The sequence below is a fragment of the Natrix helvetica genome (genome assembly GCF_964273705.1).
Source record: "Natrix helvetica genome assembly, chromosome: 6".
In the NCBI taxonomy this organism is placed as follows: domain Eukaryota; kingdom Metazoa; phylum Chordata; class Lepidosauria; order Squamata; family Natricidae; genus Natrix; species Natrix helvetica.
Genome location: NC_138553.1, coordinates 61,970,129 through 61,990,182, shown reverse-complemented (window position 1 = coordinate 61,990,182; position 20,054 = coordinate 61,970,129). Strand labels below are relative to the sequence as shown.

The following is a 20,054-nucleotide window of genomic DNA, read 5'->3' as shown; positions in this document are numbered from 1 at the left end:
AATTAATGTATGAAATGAACAGAATCTTGCTGCTTTCTTGCTGTGAATGAGAGAAAGGTAAATAGATTTCATCTATCTTATAAAGTGATGGTTAGGTTTGATTTAGTATAGATTATATCACTCCACCCTCCCAAGCTGAGTAATCTTCTGCTAACTTTATTTCCCTTTCCACTTGAAAGGTCTAAATGTATAATTTCTAATGCAAAACTTGGAAATCTAGCTTGTCAGGAAATCTAGCTTGTCAGGAAATCTAGCTTGTCAGGAAAACTATAACATCCATATGATTTTTGTACTATTACATAAATTATTGATTATTGCATACTGTATTTTTCGGAGTACAAGACACACCTTTTTTCCTTAAAAAAGAGGCTGAAAATCTGGGTGCATCTTATACATCGAATGCAGCATTTTTTTGCCTCCCAAAGCCCCGCCCCCTTCACAAAAATGGCCGTGCATACCCTTATGGAGGCTTTCAGAGAGCTCTTGGGAAGGGCAGAAATGAGCAAAAAATGGGCCGTATTTTGCCCCCAGCAGCACTCTATAAGCCTCCATAAGAGTATGCGTGCAATTTTTTTGACAAAAACCGGGCCTGTTTTCATGAAAAACGGACCGCTTTTTGCTTGTTTTTGGACCCCCCCGCCCCCCAGGAGCACTCTGCAAGCCCTCCCCCCCCCAGGCTATTCATGCCTTTTATTTAAAAAAAAACGGGCCCATTTTCACGAAAAACTGGACGTTTTTGGGAGATTTGCAGAGTGCAAAAACTTTTTTTTTCCTTTTGGAAAGCTCTTTAGTTGATTGATGAGAATTAGATTGATCAAGTGCTGTGCCAGCAGAAACAAGTATTAGGTGCTGCAAGTTGTCAAGCGATTTCCTTCTCCAGCACATGTATAAATACACCTGGAAACATCTTCCTATCTACTCTCTCTCTCCCTACCTACCAACTGTATTTCTCTTTCTCTCTCTATCCCTCTATCTACCTCTCTGTTCCTACCTATCTACTTTATTTCTCTCTCTCTCTATCCCTCTACCTACCTACCTACCCTCTCTCTCTCCCTACCTACCTACTGTATTTGTCTCTCTCTATCCCTCTACCTACCTACCTACTCTCTCTCTCCCTACCTACCAACTGTATTTCTCTTTCTCTCTCTATCCCTCTATCTACCTATCTACTCTCTCTCTCCCTACCTATCTACTTTATTTCTCTCTCCCTCTACCTACCTACCTACTCTCTCTCTCCCTACCTACCTACTGTATTTCTCTCTCTCTCTATCCCTCTATCTACCTACCTACCTACTCTCTCTCTCTCCCCCTACCTACCTACTGTATTTCTCTCTCTTTCTCTCCCTCTCTATCCCTCTATCTACCAACTACTTTTTAAAAAAATTGCCTCTTTAAAACCTTGGTGCGTCTTATACTCCGGTGCGTCTTATACTCCAAAAATACAGTACTTAAAATTTGCACAGTTATGCGAACGGTCATTTTGTTTTGAAAATTAAATAGAACATTGACATTGAAAAATTGAACATTAATTGAAAAAGGAAATAAAAATAGAAAGAAAAACAATTACTATGTTAAGTACTCCCCGTAGGTATTGACTAATATTTTATGGCAGGAGATACATTCCATTAAGAATAAAATGTGTCCCCTTGTGTTTTATTGATATATGTTTTAGATATGTATCCTTTCTTTTCTCATTTATACTGAGGTTTCAAATCAAGGAAAAGAAAGACTTCATATTCTGCTTTCCAGAATCCTCATCCACTCCCAACTAAGATTCTAATTGTTACAGGGTGCTAACTGTGCCTGAACATACAGCTTACTTTAGCACAGGAGGATGGAGAAAATTGTTAGGACAATAGAGAAAAAAGCAAGTGTTGATTTTTAATGACCGGTCCAGAACTTGGAACACGATAATGAGGCTTCTATTTAGACTGGTTAAAGCTCTGGATAGATACATTTCTGAAACAGGTTACCGTAGAGATACATTACATTTTGCCTGGAGTTCTGACTTTTTATGCAATTAAGTGCATCGTTATTCTAAGATGATATCTTGCTTAACTATTGATTTGTTCCAAACCTTTTGCAGAGCTAATGCGAAATTAGCAGAAGCCAACACTCAACTCTATTATGAGCGTCACAAAAACAAGTCTTTACTTGCCAACAGCTTTATAAGTGGAAGCCTTTCTTCAAATCCTGTCCTGGAAACAGTTCAGATGGGAAATCTTGGCAACAATTTAGCATTAAATAAATCTCTTAACCTTGGAGGAGGATTCCTGAACACAAATGGAACTGCATTAGCCTCAAAAAACAGAATGGAAGCTTACTTAGCAAAGGTGAGTAATTGTGAATGTCATTCTAAGCTGTAATTTCTGTTCTAATTTTATAGTTAAATGAAAAGTTATTTCATTTTGCAAACAATCTTTAACTCATCCCCAAATACTTAACATCTGAATTTCTATTGTTTTTTATGAAAGTTTAACAATAAAATTATGCCTAGATAGGCTCTATGGCATGCTTAAAATAATGATTGAAATTTTGAACATTATTTAAAAGTCAAATTTGATTGTTTTGTGGTTTACCAGTTAAATGTGTGGCAAATTTTAGAAACATGATACTCATCCCATCTTTAGAGACTCTTATGCAGAATTTACAAATAGCAGGAATAGCTGCAAGAAAGTAAGATTTGCAACTTAATAGACCAGACTGATATGTAAAGTCCATCAAGAAGGCACAAAATGTCTGCCTCATTTTAAAAGCATGAATTTTTTTGTTGGCATATAGAATAGCACTTTTGATAGAAGTAATGACTCCAACTTTGATACAAACATTTCTGGGAAAGATCAGTGTTTACTGCTGTTCATTTCTGTAAATACTACATGCTGACTTTTGTAAGCTACGTTGGTTTTCAGTTTCTTTGTTTGTTTAAAACATTTGTATTGCCTCCCATCATATATCAATTGTGGGAGATTTACAACCAGTAGAACAATACAAAAAAAAAAAAAAGCTGACACCGTAGCCCCACTTACCTGCAGCCCACATTCTCATCCCAGCTTCATCTTTTTCCTATTCCAATATTTGGGAGAAGAGCCAGGTTTTAAGGGCTTTCCTGAAAGACAAAAGACATGGGACCTGTCGGTTCTCAGTGGAAAAGGCATACCTTAGGGCAGAGGTTTCAGCACAAAAGGTATACTTCCAAAGACTCCAAGATGACAATGCTTAAGAAACAGGACCTGGAATGTGCTGCCCTATTCCTTCTGTTGGGATGGGCAGATAGGAAGAGGCGTTTCACAGTTGTACAATTGTTCTTGGAGGAGGAGGAAGATAGCATCAACAATGCCTTTAATTCTCCCCATTAGTTTGCCATCACAATAAACTGGTAATAAAGTGTACTGTAATTTAACACTTCATTTAACACCAAGAAAGGAACAATGAAACAAAATAGTGAAGTGTATAATAAATTGCTAGCATATAATGAATTAAAGAATGAACAGAACATGTGATTTTGAAACTTCCTACAAGTTCAGTAGTGAACAAATTAGTCCAAAAATGAAAGGGGAAGAAAAGGAAATTGAGGTAATAAGTCTATAAAGGGATCTGAAAGTAAAATTAATGGGAGTTCAAGAAAAGGAGGAAAGATAGCATAAAAAGAACTGGGAAGTTGAATAAGGAGTGGTTGAAAAGGTAAGGTAATAGTACACAAATCACAGCTTTTTCATTCCCATGGTGTTTTTTTAGATATTACTCTTTGGTTAAAATAGAATAACAGAAAACAACACAAAGCATTTTATAAAGCCCAACATTTTCTCCAAAAGCATTCTAATCAGGGACCCCCTAAGTAAAGTACTGATCTTTCTTACCATGATACTTTAAAATTAATAATAATAATAATAATAATAATAATAATAATAATAATAATAATAATAATAATAATAATAATAATAATAATGGCTTTTGTGAGTTGTTTTCTGTAGTCTTCTCAAGTATTCAGTTTCTCACGTTACTTCATGTAAGTCTGAATTCAATTCTAGTTTATGTCTTACAGTATGAACTCACAAAATCTCTCCAAAGCACATATAGCTTAATGTGTTAATCTGACTACTGAATTAATTACCCTTCTCTGCTCTACCTCTCCCCAGAATGGGACCTTTAGGCTCCCACCCTTGGCTGCACCTCATTCACCTCCAGTCTCCCGCCTCAGCCCATTTACAGCCTGCTTTTCTCCTCTGCTGGCCCTTCCCTGGCCATTTGTCCTGGGCAATGGGCCTCTGGCCCTCCACCCCCACGCCATTCGGCCTGGCCCATTCACCAATACAGCGTTTGTCTTTGTCTTGCCTTTGGTAGGATGGGACAGTTAGTCACCACCCAATTGGGTGGCAGGCAGAAGCCATGATACTTCTGCCTGCCAGCGTGCAATAGGTGATTACAGGGGCTGTGGGGCTATGAGGGAGGTACAGCAGCTGAATGACAGTGGTGCACAGCTTCAGGCACAGGGGAAAGCAACTTCTGGCGTGGAGCAGAAAGCCAACTGCATGTTCAGTGTCAGGCAGGCAGGATCAGGTACAGGGTGGGGTGGGGCGAGAGGGCGGAGTCCATGAGCAGAAGCAACGAAAGGAAAGGCTTTTGTTTTTACCTCTCAGCAACTATAAGCAGAGCAGAAAACAGGCAGGAAGTGGTGGGTGGGCTTCCACCACGGCTTCAAGCATGGGGGAAAGCAGCTTCTGGCATGGAGTGGGAGGCCAACTGCCCATTCAGTGTCAGGCAGGCAGGATCAGGTACAGGGTGGCATGAGGCTGGAGTCCATCAGCAGGGAGGCCAGAGAGGGGGGTGGGGGGGAAAAGAAGGCTCTGCTCCGCAGCTTATGTTTTTTTAAGCTGTCAGTGGCTCTAGGCAGACTGGACAACAGGTAGGCAGCGGTGGAGCTTCCCATTTTTACCCCTCAAGGGAAGGAGGAAGAGTGGAAAGGAAGGAAGGATAGATAGCTGAGGGCCTGTTTATGGTGTCTGGCGGCAGGGATCTCTGGAATACTGGGTAGGACCTTGGCAGCTGCTAGATCTTGACATGTAGGATTTATTCCAAAAGAAAATAGACTGAAAAAAAGACAAATTAATCATCACAGAAGGCTGCAAGGGGGCGGTGAGGGGGAAGACATAGAGGCAGGCTGTGACATTGGGGAGGAAAAGGAATAAGAGAGATGACAGAAGCTGAGATGGGAACTTCTTGCAGCCTTCCACAGGTCAGGGGACGGAATTGGCGGGGGGGCAGGGCGCAATGCAATCTCCTTCCCTCCCTTCCTTCCTTTCCACTCTACTTCCCTCTGTTTATATATCATAAAAGAAAGATGTCCAAAATGAGTCAAACACTAATGAATATACATAAGGAGAAAAGTGAAAACAGTAAATAATGCAAAAAAAGTAGATGATTGAAAGAATACTTGCTATTAGGATAGACAAGCTTCTTACTTTGTTTTAAAGAAACCTGTAAAGAGAGACAGAGAAGGTAAAGAAAAACTAGACATGAGTGAGGAAGAAACTGGAAGTGGAAGGAGACAGAATGAGAATAAGGCATGTAAAGAGAGAGACAAAAAGCAAGTAGGTTAGTAATTTTTTAAAAAATTTCATTACATATATATATATTTTTTTTTTAAAGGGCGATTAAATCCATGTTTGCTGAATTCACCTTATTATCTAATTAAATTTGGCTGAAAAAAATTGTAAAGTACAATGATAATTTAATGTAAAAATCCCAAATTTCTGCCATTAAAGTACCTTGAGATTCAGTGCATTGAGGCATATCTATAAAAGAGCATAGCAATTCTCAAATTAAAAACTGGTCTATTAGAAAGATTGTATCCTGTAAATACCAAGTGTATTCACCTAACAAAGTTATGTGAACCTTTCTCAGATATATATGCAATATTCTTTCTTCTTTAGGTTAGGAAATATTAGATCAAAACATCTATAGCCATTAGTTTTCTGTTTCCTCTAATCTGGAATGTCAAACTAATATGTAACCATGATCTTTATGTTGAAAGAAAATAGGAAGAATGCACTTTTATTTTTGTAATTGCGTGTGTGTTCATTTGATAGAATAAATTTCCTCTGAATTTTGGGAAAATCTGTAGATTATATTGCCAAAATTTCTGCCACATATATGCTCATAGGATGGCAGAGAGAAAAAGAAGCATATTTCTCTGTTCTAGTATGAGGATTATTTATATTATTAACAGTTTTGCTTCCATTGCATTTAGTAAAACAGTTTCATATCAGCTCCAAAGCTAGAATAACAGAGTTGGAAGGGACCTTGTAGATGATCTAGTCCAACCCCACCCCCCACCCAAGCAGGAGACCTTACACCATTTCTGACAAATTGAAAGCTTCCAGTGATGAAGCTTCCACAACTTCTGAAGGCAAGCTGTTCCACTGGTTGATCGTTTTCATTGTTAGAAAATTTCTCCTTATTTCTAGGTTGAATCTCTCCTTGATCAGTTTCCATCCATTATTCCTTGACTGGTCTTCAGGTGTTTGGAAAATAGCTTGACCCCCTCCTTTCTGTGGCAGCACCTCAAATATTAAAACACTGCTATCATGTCTCCCCTGGTCCTTCTCTTCACTAGACTAGCCATGCTGAGTACTTGCAACCATTCATCATATGCTTTAGCCTCCAGTCCCCTAATCATCTTGGTTGCTCTTCTCCGTACATTTTTTTTAAAGTCTCAACATCTTTTTTATAGTGTGGTGACCAAAACTGGATGCAGTATTCTAGGTGTGGTCTTACTAGGGCTTTATAGAGTGGTAGTAGTACCTCACTCGATCTTGATTGTATCCCTCTGTTAATGCAATTTAGGATTGCATTGGTTTTTTGGTTGCTGCTGCACAATGCTGGCTCATATTTAGCTGGTTGTCCACTAAGACTCCAAGATCCCTCTCACAGTTACTGCTATTAAGCCTGGTTTCTCCCAGGCTTGATTTTTCTTGCCTAAGTGTAAGACTTTACTTCTCTCTACATTGAATTTCATTTTGTTAGATAGGACCCAGTGTTCAAGTCTGTCAAGATCCATCTGGATCTTGAGCCTATCATCTAGGGTGTTGGCTATTCTGCCAGTTTAGTATCATTTGCAAATTTGGTAAATTCCCCTTCTATTCCCTCATCTAAGTCATTTATGAAGATATTGAAGAGACTGGACCTAAGACAGAAGCTTGTAGTGCCCCATTGCCTAATTCCCTCAATGTAGTTGTAGTACAATTAAGGACTACTCATTGAATACAGTTTGCCAGCCAGTTATGAATCCATCTGATGGTGATGCTATCTATCCCACTTTTTTCTAGCTTACCAAGAACTAGGTTGTGGTCTACTTTGTTGAATACCTTGCTGAAGTCTAAGTATATATTATGTCCATAGTATTTCGCTGGTCTACTAATTTAGTCACCAAGTTGAAGAATGAAATAAGATTGGTTTGACACGATCTGTTTTTAACAAATCCATGCTGACTTCTAATTATTACTCTACTAATTTCTAGATGTTGGCAGATCTGTTTTTTTATTATCTTTTCTAATATCTTCCCAGGTATTGATGTTAGGCTGATTGGTCTGTAGTTCCCTGGGTCTGGGTATTTTTCTTCCTTTTTTGAAGATGGGAACTACATCAGCTCTTCTCCAATCCTCTGGTAGTTCCCCGTTGCTCCATGATTTTTGGAAGATGTGGTACAGTGGTTCTGAGATGACATCTGCCAGCTCATTTAGAACTCTGGGATGTAATTGATTAGATCCCGGTGATCTGTATTCATCAAGATCAGACAGCTGTTCTCTTACCATTTTTTGCTTATTTTAACTTTTATTTATAGTCTGTATTTTACAGTTATGTTTTTGGTAGGTTGTAAAAAGGCATTATAACACTAACCTCAAAAGACAACAAATCTGACAGTGATTTAGGAACATAAATTGCAACATTGCTGTCTACTTCTCATGGCAGTTCCACAGAATACTATACAGAAATCAAAGGGCCCTGCTGAATGGGGTCAGGCCAGAATATAAAGGGTCATAAAAATTATACCACAGATGTCTCTGTCTATTTAGTCAGCAAGTTTGATATTTTCACACAAGAGAAGAAGCTGTTATGGGAGGAGAGGTATGAACGCCTCCTTCCCACACCCAGCTCTATATAGCTACAGTAAAGCTGGATCCAGTCCATAAAGGAAAAATTATAAAAGATTAGTTTAGGTGACTCTTCAAAAAAGAGCAGCATTTCTTTCTGCATAAATCTGTATGCCTGTACATTAAGTACATTGAGGTGCAGACTTTAGCTTGATTGATAAATATTTTAATAGTTCTATACTAAATTACAATTAGGGATGTTTTTCATTTACATGTATATGAACCTTCAGGATTATATACTAAATTATATTTCCAGTTTCCTTATAGGTTTCATTTCCTGGTTTATCCATAACATTTTTGTCAGAATGCAGATCTGAATAAATAATGAAAAACTACAAATAAACATTAATACATTGCAAACTATGTATTACTTATATAAGTTCTTTTGCTTTTTATACCATTTAAATAATAATTTAGAAAAAGTTTTGGTTTTTTCCTCTTTCAATAACTCTTTAACCTTGAATCAACTTATAGCAAATTGTTGCTGAACTATTGGCATTTGAAAGATAATAAAATATTCAAAGACTTTAGAGTTATTAAGTTTATTGTTGCATATTTCTAGATAGAAATTCTAGCTAGAATCTAGATGAGGTTAGCCATGTTTTAATCTCATTGAAGTCTGAAATAGTTAACAATGATCTTGACTAACATATCTTATTACTTTTAATTGGACCAGTATGAATAATGTCTTGTGAAATAGCTTTCTAGGTAGAGCAGACAGATGATATACTGTACATGTTTATTTAGAAATAAGTCACATTGAATTCTCTTGGAGTTAATTAAGTATGCATGATTGGCTCCTCCAAAGTAGTTTACCATTTCTTTTCACATAGTAGGTAACATTTCTCTTTTCTGATACTCCTTTGTAGATTAGTCACTTTCATTTCTGTCATCAAAAACCATGCACTTATGGCTTGCTCTTTACTTCTTCAGCTCCTTGATCAAAAATCTAATTCTCCCTTCTCTTCTCTGCAACCAGAGACTTAACAAGGTGTGTAGTCAGTATTGCTGAATACCATGTAATTTCTTGTGCTGAACTATTATATTGTCTGATTAGTTAAATACCGCACATTACACTGTAAGAAATAACAGTGAAAATTACAGATATGAGTAAAAGAATCATAAATAAACCATTACAACGTATTTATGTAATGTACTTAATGTGTTTTACTATATTTAGAGTAATTGAAAATTACAGTCATTTTAGTAATTCGATATGATTCATATTTAACTTTCTAATTAGGAATTTCCTTGTTCATAGTTCCACAGTAATCTAAATTGCACATCAATATGATTTCAGAATATGGCTGTAATATTGAGATCTATAGAACGATGTTCCTGATTAATTTACATGGCTAGTTTCCTATGCAAATTTACCAAAACTAAAGTTATTTTAGTGAAACATATTTGTTATAGAAATATCACAGACATCTTCAATCTTCTTGAACTTTTCGCTGTTTGCATAGTTCAGTTTTCTATGCCATACATACTCAAGAATTTCAGAGCAATTAAATGACTTTTGACTTTGTCTCATGACTCGGCAGCTGAAAGGATTTTTATTTGAATCATAACCACCTACAGAAGGGGTGTCAAACTCGCAGCCCGAATGCTTCATGAGCTGACCAAGCCCACCTTCATTTTAACAAAGGGGGGAAAAGTCGTAATACGTCATGTGATGACAATGTGACAATATGAGTTTGACACCCTTGATCTACAGGGAAAGCAGTTACTCTCTTTTATCTCCCTTAAAGCACAGATAGCTATTTTCCCAGATTTACAGCTTTCTAAATTTATTTTCATTCTAGATAAGCATTTTTTTAAAAATTGGCAAAAAGCAATGACTCAGAATCAGAATTCTAGAAAGGATTGTAAAAGACACGTAAGAGCACTATTAGCACGTCCGCTGTACTTCCTCTGCTGTGTTCTGGCCCCGCTATCCTCATAGAAACAACTATAAAGGACCATATTTTTATTTGGCTTTCTAAATACTTTAAAGTTTCTGAGAGGTGGGCAGCATATAAATGTAATAAATTATTATTATTTATAAAGTTCCTTTTTATTATAGATATATTTCAGGAGATAAGAATGATGACTGAATAAACAAGACTGAGCAGCTAAATTTATTAAAACTGAAGCAGAATTGTAGGTAGCATTAAGTTAGATTTTGTTTTCCTTCTCTTTCTGAACAGCCTTTCTGAGAAGGTGTGCTGGATGTTTTCCACCTGGAGTTATTTGTAAAAGGTGGGATACAAATAAATAAATAAACAAAATTACAAATTGCAAAAAAGCCAGGAAAAGTATTTATTGGAGTTATATATTCTCTATCATTGTGGCTAACAACTATTAATAATAAAATACAAATAATAAAACTTAGTGCCTAATTAAAACACATCATAGTAGACAAAGCAGCTTAAATATAGAATATCTATATTGATAAATAGATAAAATTGTGCCTTTGAATCAGTATTGACTCCTGATGACTGCAAGATTTCAGAAGTCATTTACCATTTCCTCCTCCCTAAGGCTGAGAGAGAGAGGCCTATAGTGACTGAGCTGGCTTTGTGTCTCAGTTGCGACTAGAACTCACAGTTTCTCAGGTTCCAGCCTGATGCCTTAAGCACTAAATCAAACTGGCTCTCTAAATACAGAATATTTGCCTAAATTTCTATTGGTAGAAATAAAACAAAGGGCATTCCAAAATCTTACATTAACCAAATACATTTGTAATGATGCCAAGACAGAACTGTTTTTAATATTTAGGTAAATTCAAATGCAGGAGAATACAGCTTTAGCTTTGTCTGAACACACTTTTATTAAGTCCTAACCAGTATTCTTATTTATTAGATAGTGCATATCATATAACACAATAATACAATAGTAGAGTTGGAAGGGACCTTGGAGGTCTTCTAGTCCAACCCCCTGCCTAGGCAGGAAACCCTATACCGTTCCAGACAAATGGCTATCCAACATCTTCTTAAAGACTTCCAGTGTTGGGGCATTCACAACTTCTGGAGGCAAGCTGTTCCACTGATTAATTGTTCTAACTGTCAGGAAGTTTCTCCTCAGTTCTAAGTTGCTTCTCTCCTTGATTAGTTTCCACCCATTGCTTCTTGTTCTGTCCTCAGGTGCCTTATATACCATATAGGGTATAGCTATGGCATGTTTCATCATGACCAGATCAGGCATCTTCAGAATCATATGTCTGTCACCGTAATCTTAGCTGTGCAAGTGAATCCTTCGTTTTTAAGATTCTATGGGTAATCTTGGACCCAAGTTGTAAGTTTTCAAAGAGTAACAGCATCCAATGTATCAAATGCCTATTAGTTAATTTGCCTTGTTTACTTTAGGCTGCAGCTTACCTTCCTTCCTTCCATTATTGGTCTTATTCACTGATAATGTGGTGCTGGTGCTATGAAATGTGGTGCTGCCTACTAGCAGGGCCAGCTTCAATAAAGGATTGGACCAATTCATGGAAGTCAGGGGACCAATGACTATTAGTCTTGATGGCAGTATTGTCTTTGAATGCCATCTGCAGGCAGACTAGTGCACTTCCTTGTGCAGTTGGTTCACCACTATTAGAACAGATAGTGGGATTAGATGAGCCATGGATCAATCCAGCAGGACACTGTTTATATTCTTAGGTACCTGAAAAACTTCCCTAGTTTTCAGCCAACAGTAGAAAGATATTGTAATGGATTCCACCTTTATTCATTTAAAAACAAGATATTCCTTTGAAGACCTGGTGCTAAGGTTGTTCAGTCCCCACATAGGCCAGAAAAATGACTTTTAGATACCTAAATGTGCAACCAGATGCAAAATCTGCAGCTCCATGAAATACTTTACTTTGTGACATGTTATGTGAGCTAATGGAAAAATAATTAATCCACATTGTAAAAATAAAGTGAACTCCAAATCCTAGTGAGTTAGTTCTTGTTAGCTCCATGGCAAGTACTGGTACCACTGGTTCTTCAGTTATTCTCTACAGGATATTTGTCAGTGTTTTTAAGATGATTGAAATTATTCTGAAATCAGATTTCCCTCATCTTGACAAATCACATAAAGTGATCAATTCATGAAAAAGCGCTGCCAGAAACTAACAAAGACTTCTGTGTAGATTGATTTGTTTCTTTTTCCTAATGCAATTTAGTATATAACACTAAATAACAAAGCATGCAAAGAAGGAAAATAAATAGATATTTTTGTAGTGCAGATTGTGCATATAAATTGCAATCACAACCAATGTGGAAGCTGCAGCTGTAAAAATACATAGTTTACATACTTTTTTAAATTGCCTGTTTGCACTTCTTAGGAATCTATGATATTTATAGATAGATAGATGATAGATAGATAGATAGATAGATAGATAGATAGATAGATAGATAGATAGATAGATAGATAAGATAGATAGATGATAGATAGATAGATAGATAGATAGATAGATAGATAGATAGATAGATAGATAGATAGATAGATAGATAGATAGATAGATGATAGATAGATGATAGATAGATAGATGATAGATGATAGATAGATAGATAGATAGATGATAGATAGATAGATAGATAGATAGATGATAGATAGATAGATAGATAGATAGATAGATAGATAGATAGATAGATAGATAGATAGATAGATAGATAGATAGATAGATGATATAGATGATATATAGATATATAGATATATGTATGTACACACATGCAGACAGATTTGTTCTTTTAGTCAAAACATTTTGATTTAGCATTTTAAGCTACCTGTGAAGTCTATCTTCAATTGGATATTATATTATCAGCAAGTGTTGATTCCTTAATGCTAATTCATGATGTAATGTTTTGATCAATGCTAATTGAAAGCTGGGATATATTTTTTTAAAAAACTAAGGGAAAAACCTATGTGAAATTTGCTAAAATATCTTATTAAGTGATACTGTGTTTATGTATTTATAGTTTATATTTAGTAATATTTCAACCATAGTCTAAATATAATTTCAGATGCAGATGGAATTAGAAAAAAGTATCACAAAAGAATTGGACCAAGGTAAATAGCAAATTATATGCTGACAATTTGAAACTTGTTCTGCTGTTTACTTTGTTTCCCCACCCCCTATCCTGCCGCCGCTAAGAAAATAATACTAACTGAAATTTTGAGACATTGCACCTCATCACTTATATTTTAGAACAGGGGTGTGAAACTCGCAGCCCGTGGGCTAGATGCGTCACATGCTGGCTATGCCCTGGTTTAGCAAAGGGGGGGGGAGTCCCAATACCTCATGTGACAATGCGAGTTTGATACCCCTAGGTTTTAGAACCTAAATATGGCCACAGTAAAAGCTTTAGCAATTTATTTCTAGAACATAAAAATATAAAAGCCATTACCTGCTGACCAATAAACTAATCTACATGATATAAATATAGTTCTAATGTATAATACACAAAATAATATAAATAAGAAGGAAAAAGGAAGTATCTAATATTTTAGATACACTATTAGATCATAGGAATATTATAAGCAATTGTTTTAGAGCAGGGGTGTCAAACTGGATTCCTTGGAGCGCCAGATCAGCATTGTAGTTGTCCTCCCAGCTTGGGAGTGAAAGGGAGATGGGACGGATGCCCCCTCACAGCTCCCTGCCATGCAAACCAGGGCGTGGGGGGCCACGGGCAGCCCCCATGTGCCCCATTTTTGGCCTGAACTGCCTCCTGCAGCACCCTGTCAGCCAAAACAGGGGTTGCCCTCCCGGGCCCTGTTTTGGCTAGCAGTATGCTCGAGGCCATTGCTTGTAGACATTTCATTACTCGACTATGTAAGATTACTACTATTCAGTAGAGCTTTGTTTAGTGTGTGTGTGTGCACTCGCACATGCGCACCCACAGACATACTGTACATATACTGTAACTGTCTTTATATAAATATAGCAAATCACTCACTAGCACTGTTGAATAATGAAATGCCTGCAAATAAAAAAGCAAGTTCAGAGCACCAAGAATTCCACAATTCAATCCTGAACTACATGTATTCTCTTCTATTAGAATGTCTCAATTAAAAGTATTCCAGAAATCCTACATTATTATTACGTTATTGGGTATATATATATATATATATACATACATACATACATACATACACATACATACACACACACACACACACACACACACACACACACACATATATATATATATGTTTTTTGAGGTTTACCTCGAAACGTCGTGATGATACTTCCAATTCTACGCGGGGAAAAACCCAAACAACCAAAGACAGACAGACAGACAGACAGACAGACAGACATACATACATCATACATACATACATACATACGTTGTATTTGTACTGATAAATAAATAAAGGGAGACTTAAAAGGGAGATTTATCAGTACAAATACAACACAAATATAAAAAGGCAACATTAAAAATAAAAATATGGTTTTCTGCCTGCATGGTCTTCTGTGATAAGCCGAAGGACAGAAAGAGTGAGTAGTGACCTTCCTCCCATATTTAGGCATACCAGGGGTTGTAACACAAATACATATATATGTTACTGTGAAAGTCAGAAATTGGTGAATGTCGACATTCACCGGTGAATGTCCGAAATATTTGCTAAATACCCTTATTTATGACTTACACTAAATACCTAACCCTAACCCTACGTATTTGGTATGTGTTGACATTCACCGGTGAATGTCGACATTCACCAATTTCTGACTTTCACAGTAACATATACATACATACATACATACATACATACATATTAAATATGTTTAAAGTTTGCAAAGTATACATTACGGCTAGAAAGTTGTTTTTTTCTTCCATAGCAAAATAGTTAAAAATAATGCTCATAATATGTCAAAATTGGCATTCTGATACCATTGTCACTTCAGATATTATGAAACCTGTAAAAATACTGTTGTTTTTCAGCTAAAGCTGAACTTGATGGTGGATCTGTTAGAGTCTCCCCTGTAGGATCAGTTGATGGATCTTCAAAAAAATCAAATATAGACCAAGATCAAGTTTCCACGGCAAAACAGCAGTATCTAGATGTTTTAAAGAAAAACTATATGATTTGAATAAAGTCTGCAAACTTGTAGATATGACTTGATTACTTAACTTTTCAGTAGGATGCATATCTGGCACAGTGCACTTGTTATGTACAAAAAATACTTAATAGTCTTGTGGTCCCTATTTTGTTTTCTTCACAACCCCCATATTTTTTCTTCAGTAAATTCACACTAGCCTATGACCTATAAAACTGCCTTTGTTAAGTTTGTAATTATATGTATATTTAAAAAGTCATTCCTTGATCTGCTCTTGTACTTTTAATTAATTTGCATGTTGTCGGGTAAGTTACTGTTTTTCTGATACATTTACTTTATGCCCTCAAATGCATTCTATACATGGCATTTCTACTTCTGTTAATCACTTTTACATAGGTTCAGCATTAGGCATCCCATACTGATATGCCATTACAGCAGTAGTGCCAAGAGAAATCTGATCTGTATTTTTAAGTAGTGCTAAAAATGCACTGATGATTTGATTATAACAAAACTTCAAGCATTTTCTGTATCTTGAACTAATGGTTCAGGCTATTGTTTATTTTTTAGTTTTCAATGTGGTGCGCTGGTGCTGTAAGGTATCAGGTGCCATTGAGATAAAATATGCTCAAGTGATACAGTGTGTCCTAAGTTTACAATTTCTGGAAATTCTATTAATTTTGAATATTAGCACATAGGAAGCTTACACACACCACAAGATGTATCACAACTTTTAGAAGAATGATAGCTGGTGGTGGAATTGTTTCCTAATTGCAGCTTAGATGGAAGATTAGAAGGATCTTGCACACTGAAGTATAGGTTTGGGATGGAAAGGGAAATTTCATCATCATCATCACTAACATGAATACATTCAATTATTTAAAATGACATAAATTACAATAGCACAAACTACCCAGTCATTTTTTAAGAAATTAAAAATATTTTTATTATAGTACACTTGTATTTAATGTGATTTATTTAATAAAATTTTAAAATCATTGCTTTTTCTGAATGTTGTTCCCAGCAAAATATTCCTTTTGTGTTAGCAGTTTAGAATTTTCATTTCCTTATGTTCTAAGATATAACACTCTAGATAACAGTTTTTAAAGTTGCTTTTTCCAATTGCCATGTTGGAGTTCTAAATACATGAGTCAGTAGTAAAATGTATACTTTAATTTACATAAAGCTGTAACAGTAAAAAATAAGTATAAATGATCCAAATTATGCAAATTTTAAAAAGGAGTCATGCCATTATATAAATAACTATGTAAAGCAGTCCTTATTCTTTTGACTTTCAATGTACAACTGAGTTCAAAGGTTCTGCTCGAATATTTCCCAAGTCAAGGGCTGAATCTGTTTCTTCATCTATTTCTCCAATTACAGCTCTGAAAGAGAAATTTTGATTGCTCTAGTTATATGTATTTTAAATTAAATATCAACGGAACCTGCATTCTATTACAAAAATAGTTACTTCTACTTAATATTCTTTTCATACTTTGCAGCAAACTGAAAAGTATTAATGAAATTCTACAAGAGTATAGAATATCTAGCCCATGTGGATTGTACTGAAATAATTATCACATAAATATACCCCTTGGAGATAATAACTTGCACCAACAATACAGAAAAGTATTTTGTGCAAAAATGACTTTAAAAAAGAAAATAAGCAAATTTTTTTTTTAATCTTAGATATACATGCACACAAAAGTAAGTTCAAGAAAACATACAGAAGGTTCAGGGGGAATATGAAACTTTTGCATGACTTAGTTGCTTAAGAAATAAAGTCTGGTTATGAATGTTAGACAAGAGGTGATATTAATGAACAGAGGAATAAATAAAGCATATGGGTTGGATTATAAAGGAATTCTATATAAATATTAGTATGGAAGTGGTTGAAAGGAGCAAAGGAAAATGAATTTTCATCCGAGGAGTAGCATGAAAAACCTTAAAGCAGGCTTTCCAAACTGTGAGGTACCACTCTTAAGAGAGGTATAGACAGAGTCCAGGGAAGGTGTGAGTCTTTTAAGTATATTGCTACAATACATCCACCTTTCCCAAACTTCCATTTTACTGTGTTGTTTTAATTGTTTGATTTGGATTTTTAAGGGAGGTGTGTACCTTATACTAAAGCAGTGGTTCTCAACCTTCCCAATGCCGCAACCCTTTAATATAATTCCACATGTTGTGGTGACCCCCCAACCATAAAATTGATGTCTCGGTTCCTAAGACCATCGAAAATATGTGTTTTCCAATGGTCATAGGCGACCCGTTAAAGGGTCGTTCGACCCCCAAAGGGGTCCCGACCCACAGGTTGAGAACCACTGTACTAAAGGAAGGTGTAATGGGGGAAAACCTTTTAGGAACCACAGCTTAGAGGGATACCAATAACCTTGTTTCCAGATAGGCTCTCAAATAACAAGTGATTTCATATCTAACTGCAGCTTGGATTACATTAACTTCAAAATGATAAGACTTACACATTATCTCCTCTCACAATGTATAATCCTAATACTACTTGTTCCACTCCTTGTGAAGAACTGAATACTCTTTCATGGCTCTCATCCAAAATCAAATTGATTGTCTGATCAAAGCCCTTGAGAGTGCCCTAAAATAAATACATAAATGCAATCTATCAAATTTTCATTCATAAAGCATATTTGTCACAATTCTTTATTTTTTAACCTCTAAAAATCTGAACAGCAATTCATATTTAAATGAGATGGATAACAATACATTATATATTGACATCAAACCAGGTCTGGACTGTTGTTTTGCTTACCAGTGAGTAATCAATTACACCAATCAATTATAAAGGTAAAGATTTCTCTTTCCAGTCAAGTGTGATCTGGGGGGCAGTACTCATCTGGTTTCCTAGCTGAGGGAGCCAGCATTCTGTGAAGACACTTCTGTGATCATGTGGCCAGCATGACTATACAGTGAGGCGCATGGAACACTGTTACCTTCCCTCTGAAGTACCTATTTACTTACCTGCATTTACATGCTTTCATACTGCTGGATTGGCAGGACCTGGAGCAAGAACAGATGCTCACAGCGTCACCCAGTACTTGGATCTCAAGCTGCCAACGTTGAGTGTCTTAACCGCTAGGCCATCATGACCAATCAGTTATATCCACTTATTTCATTGCACACTTTTTTCTCCCAAAATTGAGTTAGGGTTAATTAATGGTTGACAGTTAACTCTGCAAATCTAGATATCCATGCTGTAATCACAAGGCTGTCGCACCAATTATTTGCACAATGGGCAAAAATGTCCTGAATGAGATTTTAACACTAGTGGCATGCAAATAGCACAACAGCCCACATTCGATACAAGTCGAACATTTTAGAAAATGAGTTTAAGAGGAAATCTCACCACAATCATCCGACCATCTGAAGTAATCACAGCAACAGTACCTAAAATTCATGTCAAGGAATGACCTTTAGGTAGGTAGGTGTGTAGGTGTGTGTGTGCGTGCGCGCTTCCCAAATAAAAAGGATAAGCTCATGCTAATGCTACATAAAGGTTCCCCTCACACATATGTGCTAGTCGTTCCCTACTCTAGGGGGCAGTGCTTATCTCAGTTTCAAAGCCAGAGCCAGTGCTGTCTGAAGACGTCTCCGTGGTCATGTGGCCGGCATAACTAAACACCGAAGGTGCACGGAACGCTGTTACCTTCCCACCAAAGATGTTCCCTATTTTTCTATTTGCATTTTTTACATGCTTTGGAACTGCTAGGTTGGCAGAAGCTGGGACAAGTAACGGGCTGTCACTCCATTACACCCCGCCAGGGATTCGAACTGCCGACCTTTCTGATCGACAAGCTCAGCATCTTAGCCACTAAGCCACCGCGTCTACATATAGAGCCCCTTTAAGAAACTGGATCTCTCCCCATTCAAAACCAATATTTTGGCAATTATGCCCTCTTTTCCTCACAGAAATCTGATGCCTGCATGGGCATATACTTCGTGTGCCTATGCAGGCAGTTCTCTTACGGCTCCATTTTCAAGAAACCCTCCCCCCAGCCCCGAGTCAGTTTGCACCGCCCAGAAGCGCACTTTCATTCTACAGCAAAGTCCGCCCCCTCGCACGAAATCCAACCATCCAAACGGAGCCGATTCTGAAAAAAAAGAAAAGAAAATGGCAGATCTTACAGCCAATTGCAGGCCGCCGAACATCCCCTCGCGCGCGCGAAACAATGGCGAAAACTGAAATGCGAAATATAGACAGCAGCCCCCTCGACGCTTTTCCTTTCCCACCCGGTTCCCGCTTCGACCCTTCAGCACTCGCGTATTTTTCACCGCGTTTGTAGCGTTGCTGGCAAATAAAAGGATACGGTTGATGTAGTTTTCCAACGCGGAGGTCATAGCGACGATCACTATTGAATCCTACGCTCGGTCGCCCGGTATAAGCTATCGCGAAGTTTCCCAATCTCAAGCGAGAAACGAAATCGTCTCACGTGGCATGGATTTTATCCACCGCGCGCATGCGCACGCGCGAGAGAGAAGCCAAAGTTCTGCAGAGCATGCGTTCTGTAGATTCTTAAGATGTGCAAAAGGAGTAGAGTAGTTATATCAACGGTAGGAAATGACACTTCCGGTTTCATTTTTCTTAAGGGAAGTTAAGGTTCCCCGCACAAAAAACATGGCTGGTTAGCAGACCTATATGTTTTATACGCCTTTCTTCAAATGGAAAAGAATGTGAATATAATACGGAGTTCATTTAAAAATGGCGCCAAGGATATCCGAAGGCAGCATTCCTTTCACAGTGAAAGGTGTAGAGTTCAAGAGAGGCTTGGCTATCGGGCGAGTCTCTGGCGGCCGGTTGTTATCAGTCTTTCTCGCGATCGTACGCGGGGCGGAATAGGACTGCGACAGTCCGG

The 20,054-nt window shown here is 37.1% G+C and overlaps 2 protein-coding genes across 6 annotated transcripts in view; one reads left to right on the top strand and one right to left on the bottom strand.

Moving 5' to 3' along the window:
* ANKRD26 (ankyrin repeat domain containing 26) overlaps positions 1-16,126 on the top strand; it is a 103,743-nt gene extending 87,617 nt beyond the window's left edge. For 4 of the 5 annotated variants that reach the window (XM_081958283.1, XM_081958280.1, XM_081958281.1 and 1 more), the window contains 3 exons: positions 2,087-2,333; positions 13,139-13,184; positions 15,062-16,126. In XM_081958283.1, the coding sequence (XP_081814409.1) occupies positions 2,087-2,333; positions 13,139-13,184; positions 15,062-15,210 (442 nt within the window). In that variant the 3' untranslated portion in view covers positions 15,211-16,126. Of the gene's footprint in view, positions 1-2,086; positions 2,334-5,471; positions 5,593-13,138; positions 13,185-15,061 lie in introns of all 5 variants that reach the window. The other variant, XM_081958282.1, reaches the window with a different exon arrangement.
* On the bottom strand, positions 16,095-19,649 carry LSM8 (LSM8 homolog, U6 small nuclear RNA associated). The gene is made up of 4 exons (XM_081958285.1): positions 19,509-19,649; positions 18,548-18,588; positions 17,652-17,779; positions 16,095-16,559 (listed from the first exon to the last, which is right to left on the bottom strand). Exons 1-4 carry the CDS (start codon positions 19,537-19,539, stop codon positions 16,469-16,471), a joined length of 291 nt encoding a protein of 96 aa, XP_081814411.1. The 5' UTR covers positions 19,540-19,649; the 3' UTR covers positions 16,095-16,468.
* Positions 19,650-20,054: the final 405 nt, after the last annotated feature.

What these genes read in the sequence shown, in the direction of transcription:
- LSM8 (XM_081958285.1), bottom strand. Translation starts at nt 19,539, where the DNA reads ATGACCTCCGCGTTGGAAAACTACATCAACC. An exon ending in CAGATGGTCGGATGATTGTG is followed by an intron (nt 17,780 to 18,547) that starts GTGAGATTTCCT and finishes TATTTATTTTAG; the next exon opens with GGCACTCTCAAGGGCTTTGA. An exon ending in ATTGTGAGAGGAGATAATGT is followed by an intron (nt 16,560 to 17,651) that starts GTAAGTCTTATC and finishes TTTCTCTTTCAG; the next exon opens with AGCTGTAATTGGAGAAATAG.